Source organism: Nannospalax galili, unplaced genomic scaffold, assembly GCF_000622305.1.
Source record: "Nannospalax galili isolate Female #2095 unplaced genomic scaffold, S.galili_v1.0 scaffold433, whole genome shotgun sequence".
Taxonomy (NCBI): Eukaryota; Metazoa; Chordata; class Mammalia; order Rodentia; family Spalacidae; genus Nannospalax; species Nannospalax galili.
In genome coordinates this window covers 10727858-10752540 of record NW_008338715.1, presented here as the reverse complement: position 1 = coordinate 10752540, position 24683 = coordinate 10727858, and the positions used below count along the sequence as shown (strand labels likewise).

Below are 24683 nucleotides of genomic sequence, written 5' to 3'. Positions count from 1 at the left end.
ATGTTCTAGGTTCACAGTTGAGTTCATACAGTTATACAATACTGAACTCAGTATAAGCCCTGTAAGACATAGAATTGAATGAGTTTTTTAACCTTTAAAAAGATCTCCATTTCATTTTAGAATATATTGTTCCTTGAAGAAAGACTCATTTTTTTTTCCTACTAACACTGAGATGTTGCTGTTAACTTTTTTTAAAAAAGAAAAATAAATACCAGTGTACCATAATTTGGCTAAATACATCGGTGTATTCAGTGGTATTTCCATTTTTCTGTCGGAAACCAGGCTTGTGATAATGATTTGTTGAGTTGCTGTTGGAACTCCACAGTATTCCAGCTTCTCTTTGGGGGTGTCCTGTGGTATTCAAGGATCAAATTGCCTGAAATACCTCTCAGCATCTGTCTATAGGGAACCAGTCCTCCATTCAGCCTAATAATGTCTTCCAGACCTGAAAGGTAACCTCAGGGCAGAAGCCAGCCCCTCAGACTGTAGAGATCTGGTATCACCCTCCCATCTGAGCAACAGGCACCTTGATACGTGGGGGGGGGGGCTGGCTTTCAAATCTTCAGTTTCAGAGGCAGTAGACACAGGAGGGTGGCTGCCTCTACCGACATTGAGCTGGACACTTTGTCCATAGAACAGAACAGCATTATGGAACACAGAAGTGAACTCATGTCCTCGGAGGATTGCGTTAATCTGCCCTTCCCCTCCAAATTCCAGGGTTTGCTGGAGCAACTGCAGCCCACAGCTGACAAAGCCTATGAGTTCTTCACCAATTCCCCTCCAGGTGGCAGCTCTGAATTGCAAAGACCCGGTCTGGAGCATGGGAATGATTCTGGCGGTGCTACCGGTGGCCTGGTGAAGCACAAAAATGCTTCAGATCTGAACTCCTTGGGGTGGAGGGGCGCGCAGATTCTTAGGACCCAGCCAAGAATCCAGCCTGGATTTAAGCCAAAACCTCTCCCTACACCTCTAGGGAGCAGAAATCCCACAATCCATGCATACAGAAATGTAGGCTGGCAAGAAGGCTCAGTGGGTAAAGGCACTTGCTGCCAAACTTGACCACTGAGTTTCACACATGGACCCACATGGTGGAAGGAGAGACCTGACTTCCCCAACTTCTTTGTTTTGTGTTTTGTTCTGGTTTTGAGACAGAGTCTGCCTGTAGTCCCAGCTGGCCTGGAACTCGCTCTGTAGAACCGGCTGGCCACAATGTCACAGAGATCTGCTTGCCTCTGTCTCCCTAAGTCTGACTCCCCTAATTTGCCAAACCTTTCACTTGAGTTGGATCTCATAGACCCATAAGGTAGAAGGATAGAATGACTCCACGATATCTTAGACACACACACACACCGTGACACACCCCACCCCACTAAATAAGTAAATGATAAATAAATAAATAAATAAATAAATAAATAAATAAAGTAATTTAACAGGTTTGGTTTCTTAATGCTTGAAGCGTAGCACAAGCCCGTGTATGCTTCTGCAGAATCCCAGGTTGGAGTTGCATCTAGGAACGCCTGTGCGGGATCCAGGACATCCAGAAACCAAGCGGCATGCGGTATGAGCGCGTGTGGGCAGGCGCCTGGAGGGCGGTGCGGAGCGCAGGGCGGTGCCCTGGCACCGACGTCGCGCGTGCGCAGCCCGGCTCCGGGCCATGGCTGGCTGGGCCGGGGTTGCGCTGTCGGCGCTGAACCCTCTGCGCACGCTGTGGCTGGCGCTGGCCTCCTCCTTCCTGCTAACGTTGCTGCTTCAGCTGGCGCCGAAGCGGCTACTGCCGAGCTGCGCGCTCTTCCAGGACCTCATCCGCTACGGCAAGACCAAGCAGGCCTGCCCGCCGCGCCCCGCCATCTGCCGGGCCTTCGATGTCCCCAAGAGGTAACCGCGGTGGCGGGGCGTGGCGGCCGGCAGGGGGCAGCGGAGGCAGTGCTGCCCGGGGCCTCTGGACCATGCTCTGGCGGCCGCCTGGAGCCTTCCCAAGTCAGGCCTGGTCCCCTGGCGGCAAGCCCGGCTTCTTAGTCCGGGATTCTCCACTTCCCTTCCCCAGCACTGTGATGGGCTTGCTGTCCAACTTGACGTCCCCGAAGTTCGTAGACGTGGAGGCAGGTCCTCCCTTGGTGTCCCCATTTGTCTCCCCGACCCCTCGCAGTCAGGACAGAGGACGAGGTGGTACCGTCCTTTGGCCGAGCTGACATACGTAACCCACACCTCAGCAGGTGTGCTGGCCAAGGTAGCCCAAGATGCCCCATCGTGAAGCTCCATTTGGTAACCAATTAGTGTTGGGAAATACTAAGATCATCTGGGCGCAATTAGAATTCACTCAGAATTTGTGAGGCTTGTTAGGGTACGCCCTTCCATTCCTCCCCCATACACCCCATTTTGGATTCAGTAGATAGGAAATCGGTTAAACACTATTCTAGATGATAAAGCCATCTTAAATTTGTATTTAGAAATGACTGTGAAGGGATGTTCTGATGGACTAAACATATGAGTTATTTTCAAGGTCCATAAGACAGTGTCCACTTCCACACACAGCAATGGGACTATCAAGAGGTATTTTTAAAACAGACAGCCCCCTGCTTTTGACTGTAGGAGAAAGATTTGTCAGGTATTAACTTTGAGAATGGAGAACCAGGGTGTTGTGAAGAGTGACTGGAAAAGGAATAAAGGGAAGACGTGCTAGTTTCCTGTTCCCTGGCAGCTCAGTTTTTAAAACATAAACAAAATTGCCTGTCATTCTATTTTAATCAGGTTTAATTGGAGTATAGCCTTTCTGCTTTATAGCAATTTATTTTCTGATTTTTGAGAAAGGTCTTAGTGTTCCTGTATTAAAAAGCAAACTTAGGGACTGGAGAGATGGCTTAATGGTTAAGAACACTTACTGTTCTTTCAAAGGACCCAGGTTTGGTTCCCAGTATCCACATGACAACTCACCACTGCTGGTAACTACAGTTGTGGGAATCCAGAACCCTCTTCTGGCCTTTGCTGGCTCCTGCACACATGTGGTGCACATAAATTCACTAAGACACACATACATACACACACACACACACACACACACACACGTGCGCATACACGCACACACCCACAAATTGAAAATATTTTTGATTATTAACCTTTAATGGCTGTGCCATTTCTCCAGTCTGAAAGTAAATATTTTTTAAATTTTTATGTGTATGAGTGTATTACCTGCATGTATTAAGTGTACCCATGTCATGCAGTGCCCTCAGAGGTAAGAAGGGGCATCAGATCCCCTAGAACTAGAGTCATGGGTGCTTGTTAGCTGCCACGTGGGTGCTGGGATTGAACTTGTGTCCTCTGCAAGAAAAGCCAGTGCTTCTAACCACTTAGCCAACCCTCCAGCCCTTGAAAATAAATACTTAAAAAAATCATTTCCCACTTTTTCCTCTCTCTGGATTGGGCTCTGTAGATGTCATATGTTGGTCTTTTGTTATGTAACAATCAATAAAGAGAGGGCCTTCCCTGTATTCATTCCTATAATAAATGGTACTCTTTGGGCTTCTTATAATTTCTACTGTATTATGAAATATTTTTTTTTCCTTTCCTTCTTCCATAATGTTAGAGTAGAATCTCCCAAGTGCTCTGAGATGATGGTGGTTATTGTTTATTTCTCTAATTTGAAATTTTTTCAGTACCAAGGAAGATAAATCCAGGCCAGTAATCAAAGGCATTTTTATTGAGACAAGTTAAAAAATGGGGGCCACTTGCATCAAAACTGGCAAGGTCCCTAGGTAAAAAAAATCATCTTCCTGCATATTATTTTCCTTTTAAATTGTTTCCCATTTATTTGAAAAGGGATACAAGTTGGGTAGAGTAACAGTCTCTGGTCACCTTTATACTTCTCTGTATTTTCCAGTGTCTTCACTGGCAATGCACTTATCAAATAGTAAGTTAAAGGCCTGGGAACAGCAGGTCAATAACCACCACCACAGCTGAGGGCACACGTGTCATATGCTGGCTCCTCCCAGCACTTAAATGCCTTTCTTCGTTTAGTCCTCACAACAGACCTTGAGGACATGCCATTGTCATTATTCCCATCCACAGATATACAGACTGAGGCTTATCATAAGTAGGTATGGTGGGTGGAATTGGAACCCTGCCTGTCAGAATTAAGATCCCAACTCCTAACCCCCAGCATACCTCACTGGAAAATCTTGCATCATGCAAAACTGGGTCATGTCTGAGAGATCAGATGACAGAAAGCAGCACTTTAGAATATCTTGATTAATCCTGATTTGAAACTATTTGTTAATTCGTAGCCAACATGTTTTTACTTAAGTATTTTAGGTGTTTTTTTTTTTTTTTTTTCTTCTTGTGCAAAATGTAATAAGATTCTTAGGGATGAAAATAAACCTGTGATTTCTATACTTACAAATAGGCAGCTGCAAATCACATTTCTACATTCAAGGTACTAGTTAGGTAACTTTGTTTATAATTATTTTTGCCTGAGGAATTAAGAGTAAAACCTTAGTCAGTTTCTGGAATGTTGGTTTCCATTGCCCCAACTTGGTAGTGTTTTCATTATTTTACTTGTTTTGGGGGTTATTTGTTTTAAATCAAGGTGATAGTTGCTTTTCTTGTTTTGATTCCTTGGGTTTCTATTCCCAGAAAGTCTGAATAGATGGATTACTAGGACCAAGTGTCATAGCACTCTTGATGTATAGTACCTAGAAGCACTTCTGTTTCTAAAATTTCAAAATGGCTCCAAGTGACATGGAAGTCAAATGGCTGAACTGGACTTTACAGGTCAGACCCTACCTAGGTTTCTCCCTTAGAGTCTAAGGGCCTCAGAGGCAGGTCAGGGGATCTGTGGACTGGAAGCAGGTTGTATCTTTGTCTTATCAACCTCTTGCTGAAAGTTAGTATTACCTTAATTATGAATGTAACCCACAGACAAATAGCAATATCTCCAAGTTTGTGATGGATTGTAGTGTACTAAAAACATTGAAGACATTTTGAAGCAATATTGTTACCATCACCATGAAAACATTGTAGTTCTTTGCCACTAGATCTCATTATTTGATACATAGAAATGCACGAATTATTTATAACATGAACTTGATTTTTAGAAGTTGAATTACTATAGGTTCATCTTCTCCGTTTCTTCTGTGTATCTTTTGCTGGTAGTGGCATTTTGAGAAGGGCCTAGAGCCTTGGCCAGGCATTACATCTGTCATCTGTTGCAGTACCACAGCTCATTCCTGGGGTCAATAAAACCCTCTCATCAGAATGTTTGGAATGAAGGATAAGGGTTGATGGTTCAGTTGATTTGTTGGCTAAGGTGAGTTTCTAACTCTGCAAGTAACTGAGTGAACTATTTACTGTGTCCTTGATGCATTTCACTAACCAGTTTTTCCAGAGTGCTTTTTGTGTACCCTAAAGCTACTCTAAGCTCCCTGAAGCAAACAGACAGGCAGGAAAACATGTAAGCAACTCTTTAGAGAACAAGCAAAATATTTTCATGGGGAGATAAGTGCTCAAGATGAGATTCAGCAGGGTTATTTGACTGTGAGCAAGAGTTATGAGGTGGTGAGGTGGTGACCTAGGAGGATGGGGGGAGATTGAGAGAGCCTCTCCACAGGGCCTCAAGGCAACAATGGGGTGGGAGCTTGGGGGGGCAGGGGGGGGGATGTGGAACTGATGAAGATTTTGTGATGAAGGTAAACTATTGCTTCATGGAATGTGTTTGAAAAGGATGGTGCCATTGTGTGGGAAGGACTGGGGAAGAGGCCGCTGTGATAGTCCAGAAAAGAGATGGTGGTGCTCATGTGGATTAGAACCGGGGCACCATCAAAGCCCTTAGCCCAAGTTCCCTTCCCTAATTAATCCTGCGATTTTCCTAACTGTTCCCTGGGGCTGGTTGTAGCACTCAGCACACATGCGTGTTAAATTAGATAGGTCATGCTTCCTGGGCTCCAAGCCAGAGTAGTTCCAACCTACTTGGAGTACAAACCCAGGACACTGTATGATCTTGTTTCCCTACTGATCTTTCACCTTATAAATTTTTCTTCCTACCTCTATTGCAGTTCAAGGTCTTCTCTGCTAGTCTTCTGTCCCACCTCAAGGCCTTTATACTGCCTGTTCCCTCTACATATAAAACTTTTCTCTTACTTGGCTCGTGGGTAAGAGCTTAGATATTAGATCTGTAACAAGGCCTTCCATATCTATCTTGCTTACAATAGTTCCGTAATCCCCAGCAGCCTTTCTTCCTCTTCCCTGCTTTAATTTCTCCTTAGCAATGACCGAGGCTGCCATGCTGTAAGATCTATGTGTGTGCCTGTGTGCCCACACACTCCATGACCATAAAAATGGTTGCTTGTCATGCTTACTGCTGTACCTCCAGGCCCTAGAGCATTCCATCATGACTCATAATAATCACCCAAGTGGTTGTCAATCAAAGGAGCACCTATACCAAGCCTTCTACAGTCGGAAGGATCACTTTGTCCTTACTCCCAGGACTTGGAAAGCAGCACTTCTAGCAAACAAGTTGCAGAAGGAAGAAAAAGGAGTGTGTCTTAACCCAGAGGCAGTGGGGATTTTAGATCTGCATTTTGAGTCTTAGCTGGGTCTTTAAAAATACAAGCAAGAGAGGCTAAAGAGATGGCTCAGTGGATAAGAGCACTGGTTCCTCTTGCAGAAGACCTGGGTTTGGTTCTCAGAACCCACATAGCGACTAGCTGTCTGTAACTCCAGTTCCAGGGGTTCCAATACCCTCTTCTGACATCTGTGGGCATTTTGTCATGCAAGTGCACTTAGCTACATGCAGGCAAAGCATTCATACACATGAAATGAATGAATGAATGAATGAATGAATAAGTAAATAAATACAAGCAAGAGCAATGGCCTGCAGTAAAGACTAGGAAACGTCTTTCCTGTAGACAGATTCAGAAAGCAAAAACAAAATGAGGGGGAAAAAATAACCACAATGTGTCTTTAAACCAAAAGTACCATGGAACCAGTAGAGCCCTGCAAGGTGTGGCTCAGCAACTCAAATGAAACAACTAATTCCCTTGACTTTAGACTTAATGTAAATTGGCTGTGTATGATTTAGGGTCAGAAAAACAAGTTCTAGCAAGCCTAGACTGCAGGCAAGAGAGCAACAATGTGATAGAAACTCCAGAGTCATCCAAGCTGAGTCTAGAGCCAAATGTGACCTTGGATAAGAAACTTAACCACTATTGAGCCTTAGTTTTTCCATCTGCCACATGAAGATGACAAACTGTAGAATTGTTATGAAGATGAGATTTCATAATCTTCACTCTTCTCCCAGGCTCTTCACTACATCCTTTAGGCTACAACTAAATATTCTTTACAACAGATAGACATTTTATTTTTTTAATACTTTATTTATTATTTTTATTTTATGTGTATGCGTGTATTGCTTGCATGTAGGTAAGTGCACCTGTGTCATGCAATGCCTGGAGAAGACAGGCTGTCAGATCCCCTGGGACTGGAGTCACAGACAGTTGTTAGCTGCCATGTGGGTGCTGGGATTCAAACCCGGGTCTTCTGCAAGAACAGTCAGTGTTCTTAACCACTGAGCCATTTCTCCAGCCCTACAGATAAACATTTTAAAACTTAAGAATAGAATAGATGGGAGCTGGACAGATAGCTCAGTAGTTAAAAGCACTGGCTGCTCTTACAGAGGACCTGGATTCAGTTTGCCACACCCACATGATGGCTAACAATCATCTGTAACTACAGTTCCAGGGGATTCGATTCCCTCTTCTGGCCTCTTCATGCACCAGGCACTCACATGGTGTATATACATACCTGTAGGCAAAACACTCATACATGTAAGATAAAGCAATCTTAAAAAAAAAAAAAAAAAAAAAGAATGGAAAAAATGAATGATGCTCTTTCTGAAATGTTTTGTTTATATTTTTCTGAATTCAGGCACTCATGACATGGACTTTACAGGCTGACCCATCTGGAGCACTGCTCAGGGGCTTTGAGTACATTGGCTGCCTTATGCCATTACCACTGTCAGCCCCACAACTTTGTCATCAGCCAGTGGGGTTTTTAAATTCAGTTCTGACCTCACATGACTCCATTGCCTAAGTGACTCCCCATTACAAAAGTCAGCATCTTCCAGGGCCTTCTGTCCTCTGCTCCATTCCCATGGGTAATGCCACACAGCCACAGGATGCCCTATGTTGCACTGGCATACACCCAGCCTGCACCCATCTCAGGTAGATGTTTCCTTTGCCTGCGAAGTTCTTCCCTTTGAAGTGTGGAAGGCTATCCCAACCACTTAACCCAAAACAGCATCCCTGCCCCCTCTGTCCCCTTAACCAAGCCTTATGCTAGATGCCTGTAGCCTTAGCTGTTGGCTGGCTCCTCACTGACAAGTGAATTCCATTAAGGCAGGGACCAGGTCTGTTTATTCCCTGGAGTCCAGACCCCTAGAACTTGACCCAGCACATTCCAAGTGTGCCCTAAATATTTGTGAGGGCCAAAAAAATAAGGTAAAGCAGCTGACCCAGAAGCTGCTTACCAGAAGCCAGCCTTTCCTTTTCCTCAGAGCCTGCAGAGCAGAAAGTTCTTAATCTTCTCAGCCCATGCCTGGTTCAGTTCGGGGAAGTGTGACGTGGAAGAGGACTGAGGCCAAGAGCCATGACGGCAAATAGCCATGGTGCATGAACTTGGAGAAAACAAGACCTCTCTTCAGATGGCTTCTGAGCTGCTGTGTAGATTAAAGCTCATCTGTGGGACCAGAGAGGGTGATTCTGGTGGGATTTGCTTGCTGCAGTTAGAACAAAGTAGGGTGCCACAAGACAATTGGATTAGATCAGAGTTCATCACACTGTGTTTCTGGGTGTGGGTGAGTGGGATAGAGCTTTGAGTTCTCTTGCAACATATTCTGGCCCATCTGGAGAGGCCTCTGAGCTTATATTTGAGCTTCTTTTTGGCTTGTGGTCATTTTTGATTATCAGACCAAAGAGAAAAGAAGAGGAACTTGTTATTGAGAATGAAAGACCAGGGAAGGTCAGAGGATCACTGGGCATCCAGGAATCAGAAAGGTTTTGAATTGATTTGAATGGAGCAAAGTCCAAATTGAGCATCCCTAACTCAAAAATATGAAATGCTCCAGTATCCAAAACTTTTCATACTGATACAACCCTCCAGATAGAAAGTCTTCCACATCTGACCTCACGTGATCAGTAATAGTCAAAATGCAGGTGCATTAAACAGTGTTGTGTAAAGTTACCCACATGATGGCTGTGTGTAATTACCTACCCTCAGCATATGTGTAATAAGATGTGTATGAAACATAAGTGAATTCTGTGTTTAGATGTGGGTCTCAGTCTTCAAGATCTCTTATCAGTGTATATGTGAATATTCCAAGCATTTTAGATAAGGTCTACTCCATCTGTGGTAGGAAAAGGATAGAAGAATGGACCTCCAAAGAACCCGAGAGGGGCCTGGGGAGATGGCTCAGTGGGAAGAGTGCTTGGTGTGCAAGCATGAGGATCTGAGTTCAAACCCCTAATGCCCATGTTAAAAGAAAAAATAATGTGGCTATGCTCAGGCCTGTAACTCCAGCTACAAGAAGGGGAGAGAAGGGGTGTGGAGACTAGAGGATGGTTGGGTCTTGCTGGCTGCCAGTCTGACAACAGTTTCAGTGAGAGACCCTGTCTCAAGGGAATAAAGTGGAAAGTGATGGAACAGGCTACCCAGCATCCTTCTCTGGGTCCCACATTCACACACATGGGCATGCTCACCTGCATACATATGTGTATAGAGTGTACACACACACGCACACACACAAAGAACCTGGACAGTTCTCATGCCATATTAGATGATTAGGTTTCAGCAAAACAGCATCATCTGTTACATTAAGTTAGCATTGCTAATTTCATTTCATTGGCTTTTGTTTTTAACTTTGTAAATATATTCACTATAAAATAAGCTCATAGGCTCAATAATTGTCTAAGAAATATAACCATAAGGAGTTGATAGCTAGCCTTATAATATTTGTCTTATTATAATAAACTTAATGGAGGTACAAGGAAGATGGTTCAGTTGGTAAACTGCCTTCCCCACAAGCATGAAAACGAGTTTGATCCCTAGCACCCACATAAAAGCCAGTCACAGTATATGCACTTGTCATCCTAGTGCTAGAGAGGATCCCTGGGAATTGCTGGCCAACCATGCCAGCTGAATCTGCAAGATCCAGGGTCAGTGAGAGATCCTGTCTCAAAAACTAAGGTGGAGACTGAGCTTGGGGGAGAGCTCAGCAGGTAGAGGGACTTGCTGCACAAGCCTGGGGACCTAAGTTCATTCCCCAAATGGATGGAGAAAACTAACTCCATAACATTGTTACTTGCTGCACAAGCCTGGGGACCTAAGTTCATTCCCCAAATGGATGGAGAAAACTAACTCCACACACACACACACACACACACACACACACACACACACACACAGTAATTAAGGGCAACACAGTCCAGAAAACCACTAGATCATAAAACCTTGACAGTTTCTCCCAGCTGAGTCTGATTGTACAACAGTCCAGTGGCTAGCTGTTACTGCAGTGCCAGTCGGGATCCAAAAGCCTTTCACTGATTTCATTGGCTTTAATGTGCTCTAGATTCTGTGCAGAGACCTGTGGCCCCTTGGGTGGACTTGGTAGCCAATCATGTTACCCAGAGATGAGAGATTGCTAGCTGACCCTCAGTCTAAGTTAACAAGGTCAGCTGTGTCCTTGTTAACCCCAGGTAGGACTCTTTTTCCCTCTAAGTTAAAAAGTTTCATGACTTGGAAGTTTTGAAAATCTGCATAGGTACAGAATGCAGGTTCTTTTTAAAACCCAAACTCTTTGAGTTGCGGGGGACAGAGGAACTTAGAATCTTCCTGGGACCTGAGGCAGGAGTACCTGATGGTTGCCTAACTTTTTCCTTTTGCAGGTATTTTTCTCACTTCTACGTCATCTCGGTGCTGTGGAATGGCTTCCTGCTTTGGTTCCTTACTCAATCTCTGTTCCTAGGAGTGCCTTTTCCAAGATGGCTTCATGCTTTGCTCAGAATTCTTGGGGCTGGACAGTTCCAAGGTAATTTGGCCCCTTGCCCCTCTGCATCCTGTTCTCAGTGTCTGGCCACAGGGGAACAAGGCCTGCAATGCTCACCCATCAGGCCCCTCAGCAGGGCCTGGGAAGTGGGGGGCAGTGAGAGGAGGTTTGCATGATTCATCATCCCTCATTCCTCACTGAGGTCGTGGCAGAGCCCAGGATCGGGCTCAGCTCCTGACAGATCTCAAGCCTGTGCTGTGTGCAGGACTGGCTGCTCTCCTCTAATATTTTTGGAATGATTGATAAGTTTATGAAGTCTTCACACATGCTGAGGAAGTCTTTGGAGCCCCTCAGGTTTGCACTGAAACATTTCTCATTTCTACAGCTCTAGCCAAAATCATGTCTTACAGATCACAGAAATTTAATTTTAAAAATTACTTTTTGGTAAACATTTTTAAACGTTTGGGGACTGGTGAGATGGGTCAGCAGATAAAGGCTCTTGCCTTGTCTTGCCTCGAGGCATGGTAGTATGAGTTTGATCCCCAAGACCCACATGACAAAGGAGAGAACAACCCCACAAATTATCCTCTGACTTCCTCATGTGTACCATGGGCATGCGCGTGTGTGCGTGTGTGTGCGCGTGCGCACACACACACACATACACACATAATAAATAATTGTAATAAAAATTAAACCAAGAAAAGGTTTAATATGTTGTGAGGCTTCAGTTATATAATAAAATAGTGACTCTTGTTGGTCAGATCATTATGAAATAGCACTTAAATTTGTCCCATTAGTAAATAAAGGATATGCAGAAGTACTGTGAGTTTGGGGAGTGAGTTTTGTTTTTCTGGAGGACTTTGTGCACATGTGTACATGTGTGTGCACATGCACGTAGAGGCTAGAGGTCCACTTCAGGTGTCAATCCTTAGGAACTGTCCACCTTATTTTTGAAGACAGGGACTCTCATTAGAGTAGGCTAGAGTGGCTAGCAAGCCCCGGAGATCCACCAGTTTCACAGCTTCCCCAGTACTATACTAGGATTACAAGTGTGCCACCACCACACCATGCTTTTTTTTTTTCAAACATGGGTTCTGGAGATTGAATTCAGATCCTCAGGCTTGGGCAGCAAACATGTTACCAACCAAGATATCTCCGCAGCCCTGTTTTTATATTTTGAGCCAAGGCCTTGCTATGTAGCCCAGGCTATCCTCAAACTATCTAAACCAGGTTGGCCTCCAACTCATAATCTTCCTGCCTCACCTTTCAAGTGCTGAGATTATGGGTTGTATGTAACCACATCTATAATCTAAAATAGTGTTAAATAATTAGAGCCAAGCATACCTGTAGCCCCAATTATTCAGAAAATTGAGGTAAGAGGATTGTTTGGGCCCAAGAAATCAAGACCATGATGAGACCCTATTGCTGTTGATGATGATGATGATGATGATGATGATGATGGGACTTGAAAGTGAAAGCCAGCTGGGCATGGTGGCATCCATGTTTAGCCCGAGCACCCTGGGATTAGGAGGGCAGAGGCAGGTGGATCTCTGTGTGATCAAGGCCTGGTCTACATAGTGAGTTTCAGCAGGGACTACAGAGAGACCCAGGCTCAAAAATAGAATTAAAAAAAGAATAATTACTTATGCGTGAAAATACAAAAACAAAATATAGCAACCGTCTTTACAGGGACTAGAGAGATGGCTCAGTGGTTAAGAGCACTGGCTGCTCTTCCAGAGGACCCAAGTTCGGGTCCTTGCACCCATGTCAGGTGGCTCACAACTGCCTATAGCTCCAGCTCCATGAGATCTGACACTGTCCTCTGGCCTCCACTGGCACCCACACACCCGTGGCATACACACATACACTTAAAATTTTTAAAAATATTTTGGAGAAAGAAAGTAAAAGCCTGAATGAAGTAGCTTCAGTTAATGTCAGGCAGGGAATGAGGATGGGATTAGAAACTAATTGTTCCTTGTTCTTATCTCTGTCTTCCATCCCAACAGCTAAACCACTAGCACCTGAGGAATAATACTTTTATGGAAAACCAGAGAATCTTGATGCAAAAGATGACAATCAGAAAGCCCATTTGGGAGGGAGACACCTTAGCAAATCCACCTGACTCTAAAATATCATCCCTCAAGTAGATTTGGTAATGTGGGTCTGTAATCCCAGAATTTAGGAGACTAAGGCTGGAAGATCCCAAATTCAAGGCCCTCATGGGCTAAATAGTGAGTTAAAGGCCAGCTTGGGTAATTTAGTGAAACCCTGTCTGAAAATTTAAAAAAAGGGCTGGGGTGGTAGAGCACTTGCCTGTGTACTCATTCCTCATTGTTTACTGTGCTTGTGTATTTGGAAGCTTAGATTTGAGGGGTTGTACTTAATTGTTTTAACCTGTTCATAAAGAGTTAAAAACTACAGCCAGGCATGGTGGTGCATGCCTTTAATCCCAGCAGAGGCAGAGGCAGGTAGAGCTCTGTGAGTTCAAGGCCAACCTGGTCTACATAGTGAGTTCCAGAGTTCCAGGCCAGCTGGGGCTACAGGGAGACCCCATATCAACAAGCTAAAAAAAAAGGAGGGGGGCAGGGAGAGGGGGAAGGGGAGGGGGAGGAGCTGCTGCTGATACTGACCCTTGGGGTGTCATGAAACAGGAAAATGCCTGGAAAAGAACACCGCTAGAATATGTGTGAGGGGGTGGTAAGCATAGGCTGGAGAGATGGTTCAGCCAGTAAGAGCACTGGCTGCTCTTACAGAAGACCCAGCTTTGGTTCCCAGAACCCACATAGCAGCTAATGTTCTGTAACTCCAGTTCCAGGGGGGTCTGACAGCTTCTTCTGGCCTCCTCGGGTATTGCATGCATGGGTGCACTTATATACATGCAGGTTAAATACTCATACATGTAGAATAAATTCACTAAGTGGTATCCTTATGACATGAGTCTGTGTTACTCATGAGAAAGGACTAGATTTTACATTATTTTAAAAATCAGCTTTCCTTTGGACTTCTTTGGGGCAAGGGATGAAAAACCCGAAGGACAGTAGATCTCAGGACTCACATAATTTCATTTTTTTTCTTTCTTTTTCTTTTTGTTTTGGCAGCACTGGGGATGGAATCCAAGCCCTCACAAATACTAGGCAAGTGCCTGACTACTGAGCTATATCTTCTGTCCTTTTTTTAAGTATGGAAAGAAATGCATAACTCTACTCTATTCCTGCTTCCAACTCTGCCTTTGTGGGTGTCTGTGGCCCTGGAGATCCCTCCAGGTAGGACTGTTCTAAGATCATCTGGGAACTCTCCCTGACCATCTGCATCTAGCACGGAATCCAGAGACCCATGATTCTGAGCACACAGCCCCTATTATGGTGTCCGTGTGGCCTGAAAGGTTCTTAAATGATGAAGCAGAGTTAGGGATGGGTACTGCCCTCTTTCTCTGCAGCTCTGCCACTAATTTATCTCATGGCCTTCCTTTAGCCCATGGTCTCATGGTACAAAACAGGAAAACATTAGTCTAAATGATTTTTGCAGCCCTTTTATGGCTCTAATCTTACTTAAAACTCTATTTAGCAGTAAGGAATCCTGAAACTGAACTCAGTCCTGAAAGAAAGGCTGACTGTGTGACTCTGTGTCCTTCTGCATTGCAGAGGCTGAGCTGGCCCTATCTGCCTTCTTGGTGCTGGTGTTCCTCTGGCTACATAGCCTGCGGAGACTCTTCGAGTGCTTCTACGTCAGCGTCTTCTCCAATGCAGTGATTCACATTGTGCAGTACTGTTTTGGACTTGTCTACTATGTCCTAGTTGGCCTAACCGTACTGAGTCAAGTGCCCATGGATGACAAGAATGGTGAGTGGCAGCCAAGCGTGGTGGTGCACACCTTTAGTCCCTGCACTTGGGAGGCGAGAAGATCTCTGTGAGATCAAGGCTAGCCCTGTCTTCATAGAGAGTTCCAGGTCAGCTGGGACTACAGGGAGACCCTGTCTTTGAAAAAAAAAAAAAAAATCTATGGACAGATGGATGACTCAGTGGTTAAGAGCACTGGCTGCTCTTGCAGAAGACCCAAGTTCAGTTCCCAGCACTCACATGGTATGTAACAGCAATCCATAACTCCATTTCCAGGGAATCCAGTGTGCTCTTCTGACCTCCACAGGCATTGCACAGCATGGGTGCACTTACATACATGTAGGCAGTACACTACACATTAAATAATTTTTTTTTAATTTTAAAAAAACAATGGTGAGTGGCCCCTGCCATTCAGGAGCACTCTGGTCACAGGCTGTGAGGCACTCTTCAGCAGGATGCTCCATGAGGCTTGCTAAGTTCAGTAGTAGGAGACACCCAGCTCCTTTGCATTAGGAATTTAGAACTCTATTAGTAGGTTTCAAAAGTCAGCATGTCCAAAGGTAGGTAAGTTAAATTCATTGCTGCTAAAACCTTAAGCGGCATGTCTTTAGTGATGATGGTGCACAAAGTGTCCCTGAAGCTCAGATTTAGGATAGAGAAGTTGGTCAGGCCCTGTGGGGTTAACCTGTTGACAGAGGAAGTATAGCTAAGCACTGAGCAAGAGGCAGGAAAGCACCAAAGAGGCAGGAGAGACAGGCAGTAAAGGATAAGGCCTCACCAAAACACATTTATCCCAGGGTGCATAGGGAGATGAGGGGAGGTCCCCATGCAGGCCAAAATCACAGGAGATGAGAGGAGGAAGGTGCTCCTGATTTGAAAAGGCAACAGGAACCATTTTCTTGCCATTAGTTCTTGGGATGGCTACCCTTATAACAAAGTCTTTCTTCATGAGAGGCAGCCTGAGGGAAGAGGGAAATGGAGATTGCCTTAAGGTTTCCAAGTGCTTGCTAGCCAGGAAGGGGGAAGCAAACCTTTTTTTGTGAGAAGGAAGTAAAGATTTCTGTTATATTTAGGAATTAGGGAGCTACCTAACATCTAGGACTAGCAGTTTCATAAAAGCAACATGTATATACAATAAAGAATTCAAATCCTTTTGGGTGATTGAAAAGAGTTTTTTAGTACTGAGGTTAAGTTGACTTTGAAGCCATGGTCTCTTTCGGCCCAGACACTGTGAACCCTCTGTGGCCTGTGGCCATTTTCTCCCAGTCCCACACTGACTGCATTCTAGGTTGAGGCTAACCTATAGATAGTTCTAGCCATCAGTGAATGAGCCTTCTCTTCTTTGATTTTAATCTCAGAGTGCTCTTTAAAGTCCACTCTGTTGCTGTAATACAAGTCCTGTGGCTAGAGGATTTCAAAGTCAAGCTTGTTGAGTTACTTCTCAATTAGTGAATAATTTACTTGCTCCAGCCTCTCAGCCGCCATTTCTTCCTCTAATTTCTCTGGTCTTAATTAAGTCAGTTTTGCTTCCCTGCTCTTTCTACTATGGCATTCAAGCGCTCAGCCACTATCATGATTTTCCACCCAGAGGAACTTTCCAGCACTCTTTGGTTGCACACTAGTTTTTACTCTGTCAGCTTCTAGTGGCCACACACCTCTCTTCTGGAGCTTCCTCAGTGGCTGGAGCCCAGCTTCTTCCTTTTACTCCATGTAAATGATCAAGAAAGACAGACAAGGCACCCACAAAAATTGCTTTACAAATACTCCTTTATGAAGCTGTTTTCTGTTTCACCAACTTACCCTTCAAAAGGTCATCTGGGGTCATTTGAGACAATATGAGTATATGAGGTACTTTCTCATCACCAAGACCAAATACCTGATGAGAAACAGTTTAATGAGAAGAGGTGTCTTTTTCGGCTCACTCCTTAAAGGGATGATAGTCCATCATGGCAGGGAAGGCATAGCGGCAGGAGCATGAGGCTGCTTGTTCACAATTGGGCATGTCAGGCAGCAGAGCAAACAAATGAATGTAGTTTTTTCATTTTTCCTTTTTATTCATCATGAGGTGGTGCCACCTACAGTCAGGGTAGACTCCCTCCCCTCAATTAATCCTCTCTAGAAATGCCCTCTGGCACACTCAAAATGTGCCTCCTTGAAATGCCCTGAGCATTTCTTAATCCAGTCAAGATGACAGTCTAAACTAACTGTCACATGCTGGGACTATAGTTCAGTCAGACAGCACTTGCCTAGCAGTAGGTTTATCTATCTTAGCCAGGCACAATGGCAATGGCTCACAACTGTAATCTAAACACTTGGAGGATGGCTGCAAGTTCAAGGCCATCCTTGTCTACATAGTGAATTGCCAGGTCTACATAGCAAGACCCGATCGATTGATAGATAGATAGATGATAGATAAATAGATAGATAGATAGATAGATAGATAGATAGATGATAGATGAGAGAGAGAGAGAGAGAGAGAGAGAGAGAGAGAGAGAGAGAGAGAGAGAGAGAGAGAGAGAGAGAGAGAGAGAGAGAGAGAGAGAGAGAGAGAGAGAGAGAGAGAGAGAGAGAGAGAGAGAGAGAGAGAGAGAGAGAGAGAGAGAGAGAGAGAGAGAGAGAGAGAGAGAGAGAGAGAGAGAGAGAGAGAGAGAGAGAGAGAGAGAGAGAGAGAGAGAGAGAGATTAAACAAACAACCACAATGGGAAAAGCTGCATTTGCCAGCTACAGGATCTAATAGGAATACTGTAGGCTTGAAAGTCTGCTAGGCCTGTGTCTGCTTTGAACTTCTCTGAGCTGAGGACCTCTGTCAGGGATTAGGGGCACAGACTGACTTACATGGCTCATGTGGAAGTGAACAGAAGGTCTGTACACCGGAACATAAACTCCAGAAGAACCAGGTTTATGTAGAGCATGTTTTTAACAAGAATTGACATCAGTGGACTTTGCTGGATTCTTGCTACTCATTAGCTATCCTCAACTGATTCCCATTTGTGGGTTTCCTCATGGGATAGCATGATCCTTGGTCCTCCTACCTGAATCAGCTTTTTAGGGCTTTTATCTTAGCCCCAGGCTTTGACCAGTTTTCAGTGGAAAACTTTTGCTTCTTCAGAAAAATGACTAGACTGGATGTTCTGCTAATGATAGGAAGACTTTGATTTGCTTTTCCAACACCAATGACTTACTATTGGTGTCCTACAGCATCCTGGTAGGCAGAAAGGAAGATAATACCACCAGCATTTCTCCCTCTAGAATGATCTCTCAGACTGGGTTCTCTCTAATCCAGAAGGGAGTCTCATTTTGTTGCTCACCTCACAGTTTAAGTTTCTCCCCTTTATGAGAAACCCCTCTCACCCTTCATCTCAGATTCTCTCTACTAGCCAGGACTAAGCAGCTCAGCATGCTCTCTGTCTCTCTGTCTCTGTCTCCTGTCTCTGTCTCTCTCTGTCTCTCAAGTGCACGCTTTCACTCTTGCTTTCTTTCTCGTTCTTTGTTTTTGTTTTTGTTTTGAGAGGGTCTCATGTAGCAAGGCTGAGCTTGCTATGTACTTGGTTGGCCTTGAACTCCTGATCCTCTTGCCTCAGCCTCCCAAGTATTGGGAAGACAGGCATGCACATGGTGCCAGGTTTAGCTCAGCTTTCTGTATTCAGGATCTCCCTGGCAGAGCTCCAGATGGCAACTCAGAGAGAAGTTTCTTTAGAGAATGTTTTCTTGACAGGAAAATATGAGCAAGAACTTAAAACAGAACTCAGGAATAGAAACACAAAGAAGTCTCCACACAGGAGATCACATAGGAGATGGGGCTGAGCTTGTCCTCGAGCCTTTGAAGGTTTGAGAGAAAGTGTTGATATAGACGTCTCTGCTGGTGAGCACTGGAGCTGCTGGTGCTGAGAAGCCTCTCCCCCTTATCCACAGGAAATGATGCCAGGATAATATGATTACTTAGTTCTGCAAGCTCTGAAATTCTTCAGAGTTAACTAACTGGATAATTCTTATGTCCGTAGTCTCTGTACTAGGGAAGAATCTACTGATGCAAGCTCGGTGGTTCCATACCCTGGGATTGCTGATGTTCATCTGGTCATCTGCCCATCAGTACAAGTGCCACCTCATTCTCAGCAATCTCAGGAGAAACAAAAAAGGTGAGATCTCTCTGGAGCCTCTGCAGATGGGCTTTAGTGCACAGAGGATGGCTTTCCATGTACCTGTGCTCCTTTCCTTCCAAGTCCGTATCAAATACTCACTTTTGATCCTCCCATTGATAAAGTGAGGCAGCTCTCCCTGCCCCACCTAGCACTGACAATCTGTGATTCTGTCTTGTGTGCATAGCTGGGGATAGTCCTGCTGTTCACGGTATCTAATCAGCATGTGGAGAACTCATATTAATATGAAGTAATGTCATTCCAGCCAAAGCAAAGAAATTTGACTTTCAAGTTAACTTGGACTGACTTATCACAGGGACAGTTTGCATTAGGCTATACAGAATGTTCAAAATGGAATAGTACTAGTTAAGATTATCTACTGGTTATTTGGTCCAGACCCCGAGTGCTTAACATAGAGCTTCACAATACCCAGTAAAATGAGTATCATCTAATTCTTATTCAATAGATGAGGATTTTGGGGGACAATGAGATTAAGTAACCTCCCTGAAGTTGAACATCTAGCTAGTGAGTGAGCAGGTCAGGATTGGAACTCATGCAGCCTGGTTGTGGAATCTGAGCTCTTGTGCACTTATGGCACTGATGGTATAACACCTGAACAGGAGTCTTTTTAATATATAGTTGATGGATAGTGGAAATGTGACGGGATGGTGGTTTCCACACAGGTATGTGATGCTCTTTCTCAGTAGAGTTCTGTCAGTGATGTGGGAAGTGAAGTGGTAAAATGCCATCACCGTTGTGTTTCAGGAGTGATTATTCACTGCCAGCACAGGATCCCCTTTGGAGACTGGTTCGAGTATGTCTCATCACCCAACTACTTAGCAGAGCTGATGATCTACATCTCCATGGCTGTCACCTTTGGGTTCCACAACTTAACTTGGTGGCTGGTGGTGACATATGTCTTCTTCAGCCAAGCCTTGTCTGCATTCTTCAGCCACAAATTCTACAAAAGCACATTTGTCTCCTACCCAAAGCATAGGAAAGCTTTCCTGCCATTTTTGTTTTAAGGTACCTTCTGTGGTGAAGAAAGCAGGCCAGGGGACAGGTTTGATTCCTAGAGATGCAAAGCCAGAGACCAAAATACACTTTGTGCAGGACTGTCGGAAGTTCTCTGTTCCACTTCAACACTGAGAAGTCTTCCCTGAAAGAGCAAGGCAGTGCTCCTAGAGAAGACGAGTCTTCAGAATGGCTTGGAGAAGATATTTCTGGGAGACCTGGGGTTGCAGTGTCTGCTTTCTGCCATGCTTTACAAGGAAAAGCAGCTGGTAAAAACTAAATCAGTGTTTTAAGCTGCCTCAAGAGCACACTAACCAAGAGTATGAACAGCTTCACACACATGTGCTCGTTCTCGCTCTAGCAGTCTCTCTCTCTCTCTCTCTCTCTCTCTCTCTCTCTCTCTCTCTGAAACAAGCAAGATCATCTGCAGCTGGCCTAGCTTGTTTTGGAACAGTGAACGAGACTGAATAATATGGGATATAGCAGGAAGTCAGTAAATGCCACATGTGAATAAAACAGAATAACCTTTGAAAATAACAGTGTCTAATATCACACCAACAGTTCCAGTGGTTCTAGGGAGAAGGAGTTTGTTGGATTTAGTTTGTACTCCACACATTACCACCAGGATCTCCAATTATGTCACCATCAATAGCCTTTGCCATTTATCTCCTGCAAAGCAGCCTAAGGATAAGTTGGGAACCTCTTTGACTGGATTCTCTTTTGACACCTGTACTGAAAGCATCAGGAAATAAAATATTTTTATACTTATATGTAAAAAACCTTCTTGAACTGCCATGCTCTGGATCAGGTAATACTGAATGAAAATGCCTCACATCTCCCCAAGTCTATTTCAACTAATAGAACAAAACCCAAAATATTTTTAATAGTTTATTTTATTTTATGTGTATGAATGTATTGCCTACATGTATGTAAGTGCACCCACATCATGCAGTGCCTTCAGAGGTCAGAAGAGGGAGTCAGATCCCCTGGAACTGTAGTTAAGGATAGTTGTCAGCCACCATGTGGGTGCTGGGAATCAAACCCTGGTTCTCTGCAAGAGCAGTCAGTGCTCTAAACTTCTAAGCCACCTCTCCAGCCCCAAAACCAAAAATATTTAGAAATAAAGTTTGCACCTAAAGTAGCTTATGTTAAAGAAAACATAACATCCAAACCTCCACATTCATACAGCACCACATTTTCCGGGGCTGGGGATGCAGTGCAGTAGGAGAGTGTTTGCCTGGAGTGTATAAAGCTCTGGAAACAATTCCTTGTAGCAAAAGAAAAAACTTGGGCGTACTAATCTAAGGAACTTTTTTGTAAAGACAGGGTCTTATGTAGCCCAGGCTGCCTTGAAGTAATTGTGAACTAGAGGATGACTTTGAACTGCTGATTCTTCTGCCTCCATCTCCCAAGTGTTGGGATTGCAGGTATGTGCAACCCAGTGATTCGGATTGAACCCAGGGCTTCACACATGGTAGGCAAGCACTCTGCCAGCTGAGCTATATCTCCAGCCCCGAATTTACTCTTTAATGCAGATGCCATATCTCTGCTCAGTAGTTCAGACGTATGTGTACCTGACTGTGGGGGAAAGAACCTCACTTTGACACATGCTAAATGCACAGTCTAAGATTATGTTCCCCCATCTCCATCCCTGGAGTCATAAACTAAGGCTGTTAAACTGAGAGGCCTTTTAATCTAACTTACTTATAAATTTTATTTATTTTATATGTATTTATCTTGCAGTATTGGGAATTGAGCCCAAGTCTTCACAAGTGGTAAGCAAGCATTCTACCACTGAGCTATCATCCTAACCCTTTTAATCTAACTTTAAGTAAATAATACCGAACCTTACCCTAAAGCTCTTATGTTAATTCTGATGTCATGTTTTCTTTCCCATTAATCAAATATCACTTAGTCATGATTAATCCAGTGTCCTGTCTATTTAAATGGAATATTCATTTCATTTAGTACTTGGATTTGCTATCTTCAGTACAAGACTCAGGAACAGGACTCTTTGGATTCTCTTTATCAGGAAATAAAATTACATACATTGGAAATGTAAAGCATATGGCAATTTGATCTTAATTCCCACACAAGTAGCATGGATAATTTTATTATTTAGAGGAAAGTTGTATTTTGCCTTAGGATGCAAATTTTTATTTTTTGAGAATTTCATACATGCATACAGATTTATATAATTTCCACCCCTTTCCCTCTCTCCCATTCAACTCCCATGACTTCCTCTAGTCCCTCTCAATTTTATAGCCTCTTTAATTTTTATTTTTACATACATACATGGCATACACACATACAAACATACACAGCCTACCAGGCCTATTTAGATAGTGTCTTCTAGACATGACAGGGAAACTGTACCCATGAAATCACAACAACTTGGCTGCCTAAACAAGACTTACATGATGACACCACTAGTTGACATACCAACATGAATGGGAGAGACTTCCCAAGGCCCCACCTCTAGATGAAGAGCTACAGGCAAGTAATGGCAGCTGAGAGTGGGAATCAGTTTTCTGTAGGGATGAGCTCCTTGATAGGCTATCCAATCTCAAGTCATCAACCCTAAACACACACACACACACACACACACACACACACACACACACACACACACACATAGGAGAATGCAATTTTAAAATGGGAGGGGGTTTTTTTTATTTTAAGTATGTGTATGACTGCTTTGCCTGCATGTATGTGAGTGCACCGCATGTGTGCAATGCCTATGGAGACCAGATGAGGACGTCAGATCCCCTGGAACTGGAGTCACAGACAGTTGTGAGCCACCATGTGGGTGCTGGGAACTGAACCCAGTTGCTCTGCAAAAGCAGCCAGTGCTTAGCTGAGCCATCTCTCCAGCCCCAGAGGATGCAATTTATTTTATTATTTTCAATTTTTTATATGTGCATAAGTATATTGCCTGCATGTATGTAAGTGTCCCCAGGTCAAGCAATGCCTTCAGAGTTCAGAAGAGGGCATCAAGCCCTCAGGAACTGAAGTTACAGATAGTTGTTAGCCACCATGTGGCTTCTGAGAACCAACCCTGGGTCCTCTGGAAGAGCAGCCAGTGCTCTTAACCTCTGAGCCATCTCTTCAGCCCCAGAGGATGCAATTTTAAACCTAGGTTTGAATAAGGATTTCTCCAATGTTCTAGATCTTGTACTTTGAGGTAAAATAAAGAGCATCTCCTGTGAAGGACCCTGTCAAATTATGAGAAAGTTGTCCAGTTTCCTCTTCCCGGTCCCTGCTACCTTGCTATCTCTTGCACACTATTCCCTTTATCTTTCTTCACCCTTTTCTTCCTTGCCCAAACATCTAGGTGAAGATTAAATAGGAAATAGGGAAGTGCTCAAAAGAGCTGGGATGTAGTTCAGTTGTTAGAGCACTTGCCTAGCTTGCACAAATCCCTGAGTTTGATTGCCAACACTGCATAAAACTAGGTGTGGTAGTGCATGCCTGTAAACCCAGCACTTGGGAGGAGGAGGCAGGAGGATCAGAAGTTCAAGGTCATCCTTGGCTACATAGCAAGTTCAAGGCCAGCTTGGGCTACATGAGAACCTCTCTCAAAAAAGAAAAAGGGGATGGGTGGGTAGGTGTGGGTAGGTGTGCATGTGCACTCAGGATAAAGTTGGGTATTGGGTATGAGCCCCGCCAATGGAACATACCTGAGAACTGAACTGTGTCTTCAAAGGCAGAATCAGCACTGTGTTTTTGTGCTAGTGAAAATATTCCAAAAGGGGGACTGGAGAGATGGCTCAGTGATTAAGATCACTGGCTGCTCTTGCAGAAGACCCAGGTTTGGTTCCTAGCACTCACATGGCAGCTAACAACCATTGGGAACTCCAGTTCCAGGGGATCCAATGCCCTCTTCTAGCCTCTGCAGACATTGCATGACAGAGATGCACTTATGCGTATAGGCAAAACACTCATATATAAAAAAAGAAAAAAAAATTTTTAATGTTCCAAAGGGGAGAGTGCCATACAGATTTGTAAATTGTTCACAAGAATGACTCAAAGAACTTGAAGGTGACAACTCTTCACTTTCCTATGATACAGTGACAAGACCATGAACTTGGGGATGTGATACTGAACTACCTCAGAACAGCATTCCCTGGATTGACTACGGACTGTAACAATATGCTGGAAATTGTGTTTTGGATAAGACTCCGAGTTGTAACTCATCCTTTATTCTAAGATTTGCTTTTGGCGAATATGGATTATTTTGTCTCCATAATGTGCTTTGTGTGATTTTTTAATTATTTCTAGAATCCCTGTTATGGTAGAATCTAGAAATGTCTGTCACAGGTTCCTATATAAAGGGTTGGTTGCCAGTGAATGGGTTGTTAAGAGATGGTTGGATCATCTTTAATTCCAGCACTCAGGAGGCAAAGGCAGATGGATCTCTGTGAGTTCAAGGCCAGCCTGGTCTACATAGTTCCAGGCCAGCTGAGGCTATGGAGAGACCCTGTCTCAAAAAAAGACCAAAAAGAAAAAAAAAAACAGATGACTATTGATAAAAATCTATTGATGAAATCCTTAACTGAGTGGACTATTAATGAGCAGGACCAGGCTGAAGGAAGCTGGTCACTGGGGACATGCTTTTGAAGTGTTTATCCTGTTTGTTGGCAGTGTCTCTCTGTCCTCTCTCTGCTT

General features: G+C 44.0%; 1 protein-coding gene across 3 annotated transcripts; it reads left to right on the top strand.

The window, feature by feature from the left end:
• The first annotated feature begins 1627 nt into the window (after positions 1-1627).
• On the top strand, positions 1628-24264 carry Srd5a3 (steroid 5 alpha-reductase 3). Of its 3 annotated transcripts, XR_003849571.1 has the most exons (7): positions 1628-1875; positions 10929-11071; positions 14128-14163; positions 14671-14868; positions 18867-19001; positions 19767-20284; positions 24087-24264. XR_003849571.1 is itself a non-coding variant. In XM_029563608.1 (6 exons), the coding sequence occupies exons 1-6, from the start codon at positions 1655-1657 to the stop codon at positions 20024-20026; spliced, it is 993 nt and encodes a 330-aa protein (XP_029419468.1). In that variant the 5' UTR covers positions 1628-1654; the 3' UTR covers positions 20027-20783. The 3 variants fall into 3 exon arrangements, 2 of the variants coding, with proteins under 2 accessions (XP_029419468.1, XP_029419470.1); XM_029563608.1 differs by lacking the exon at positions 24087-24264 and having other exon boundaries at positions 19767-20783; XM_029563610.1 differs by lacking the exons at positions 14128-14163; positions 24087-24264 and having other exon boundaries at positions 19767-20783.
• Positions 24265-24683: the final 419 nt, after the last annotated feature.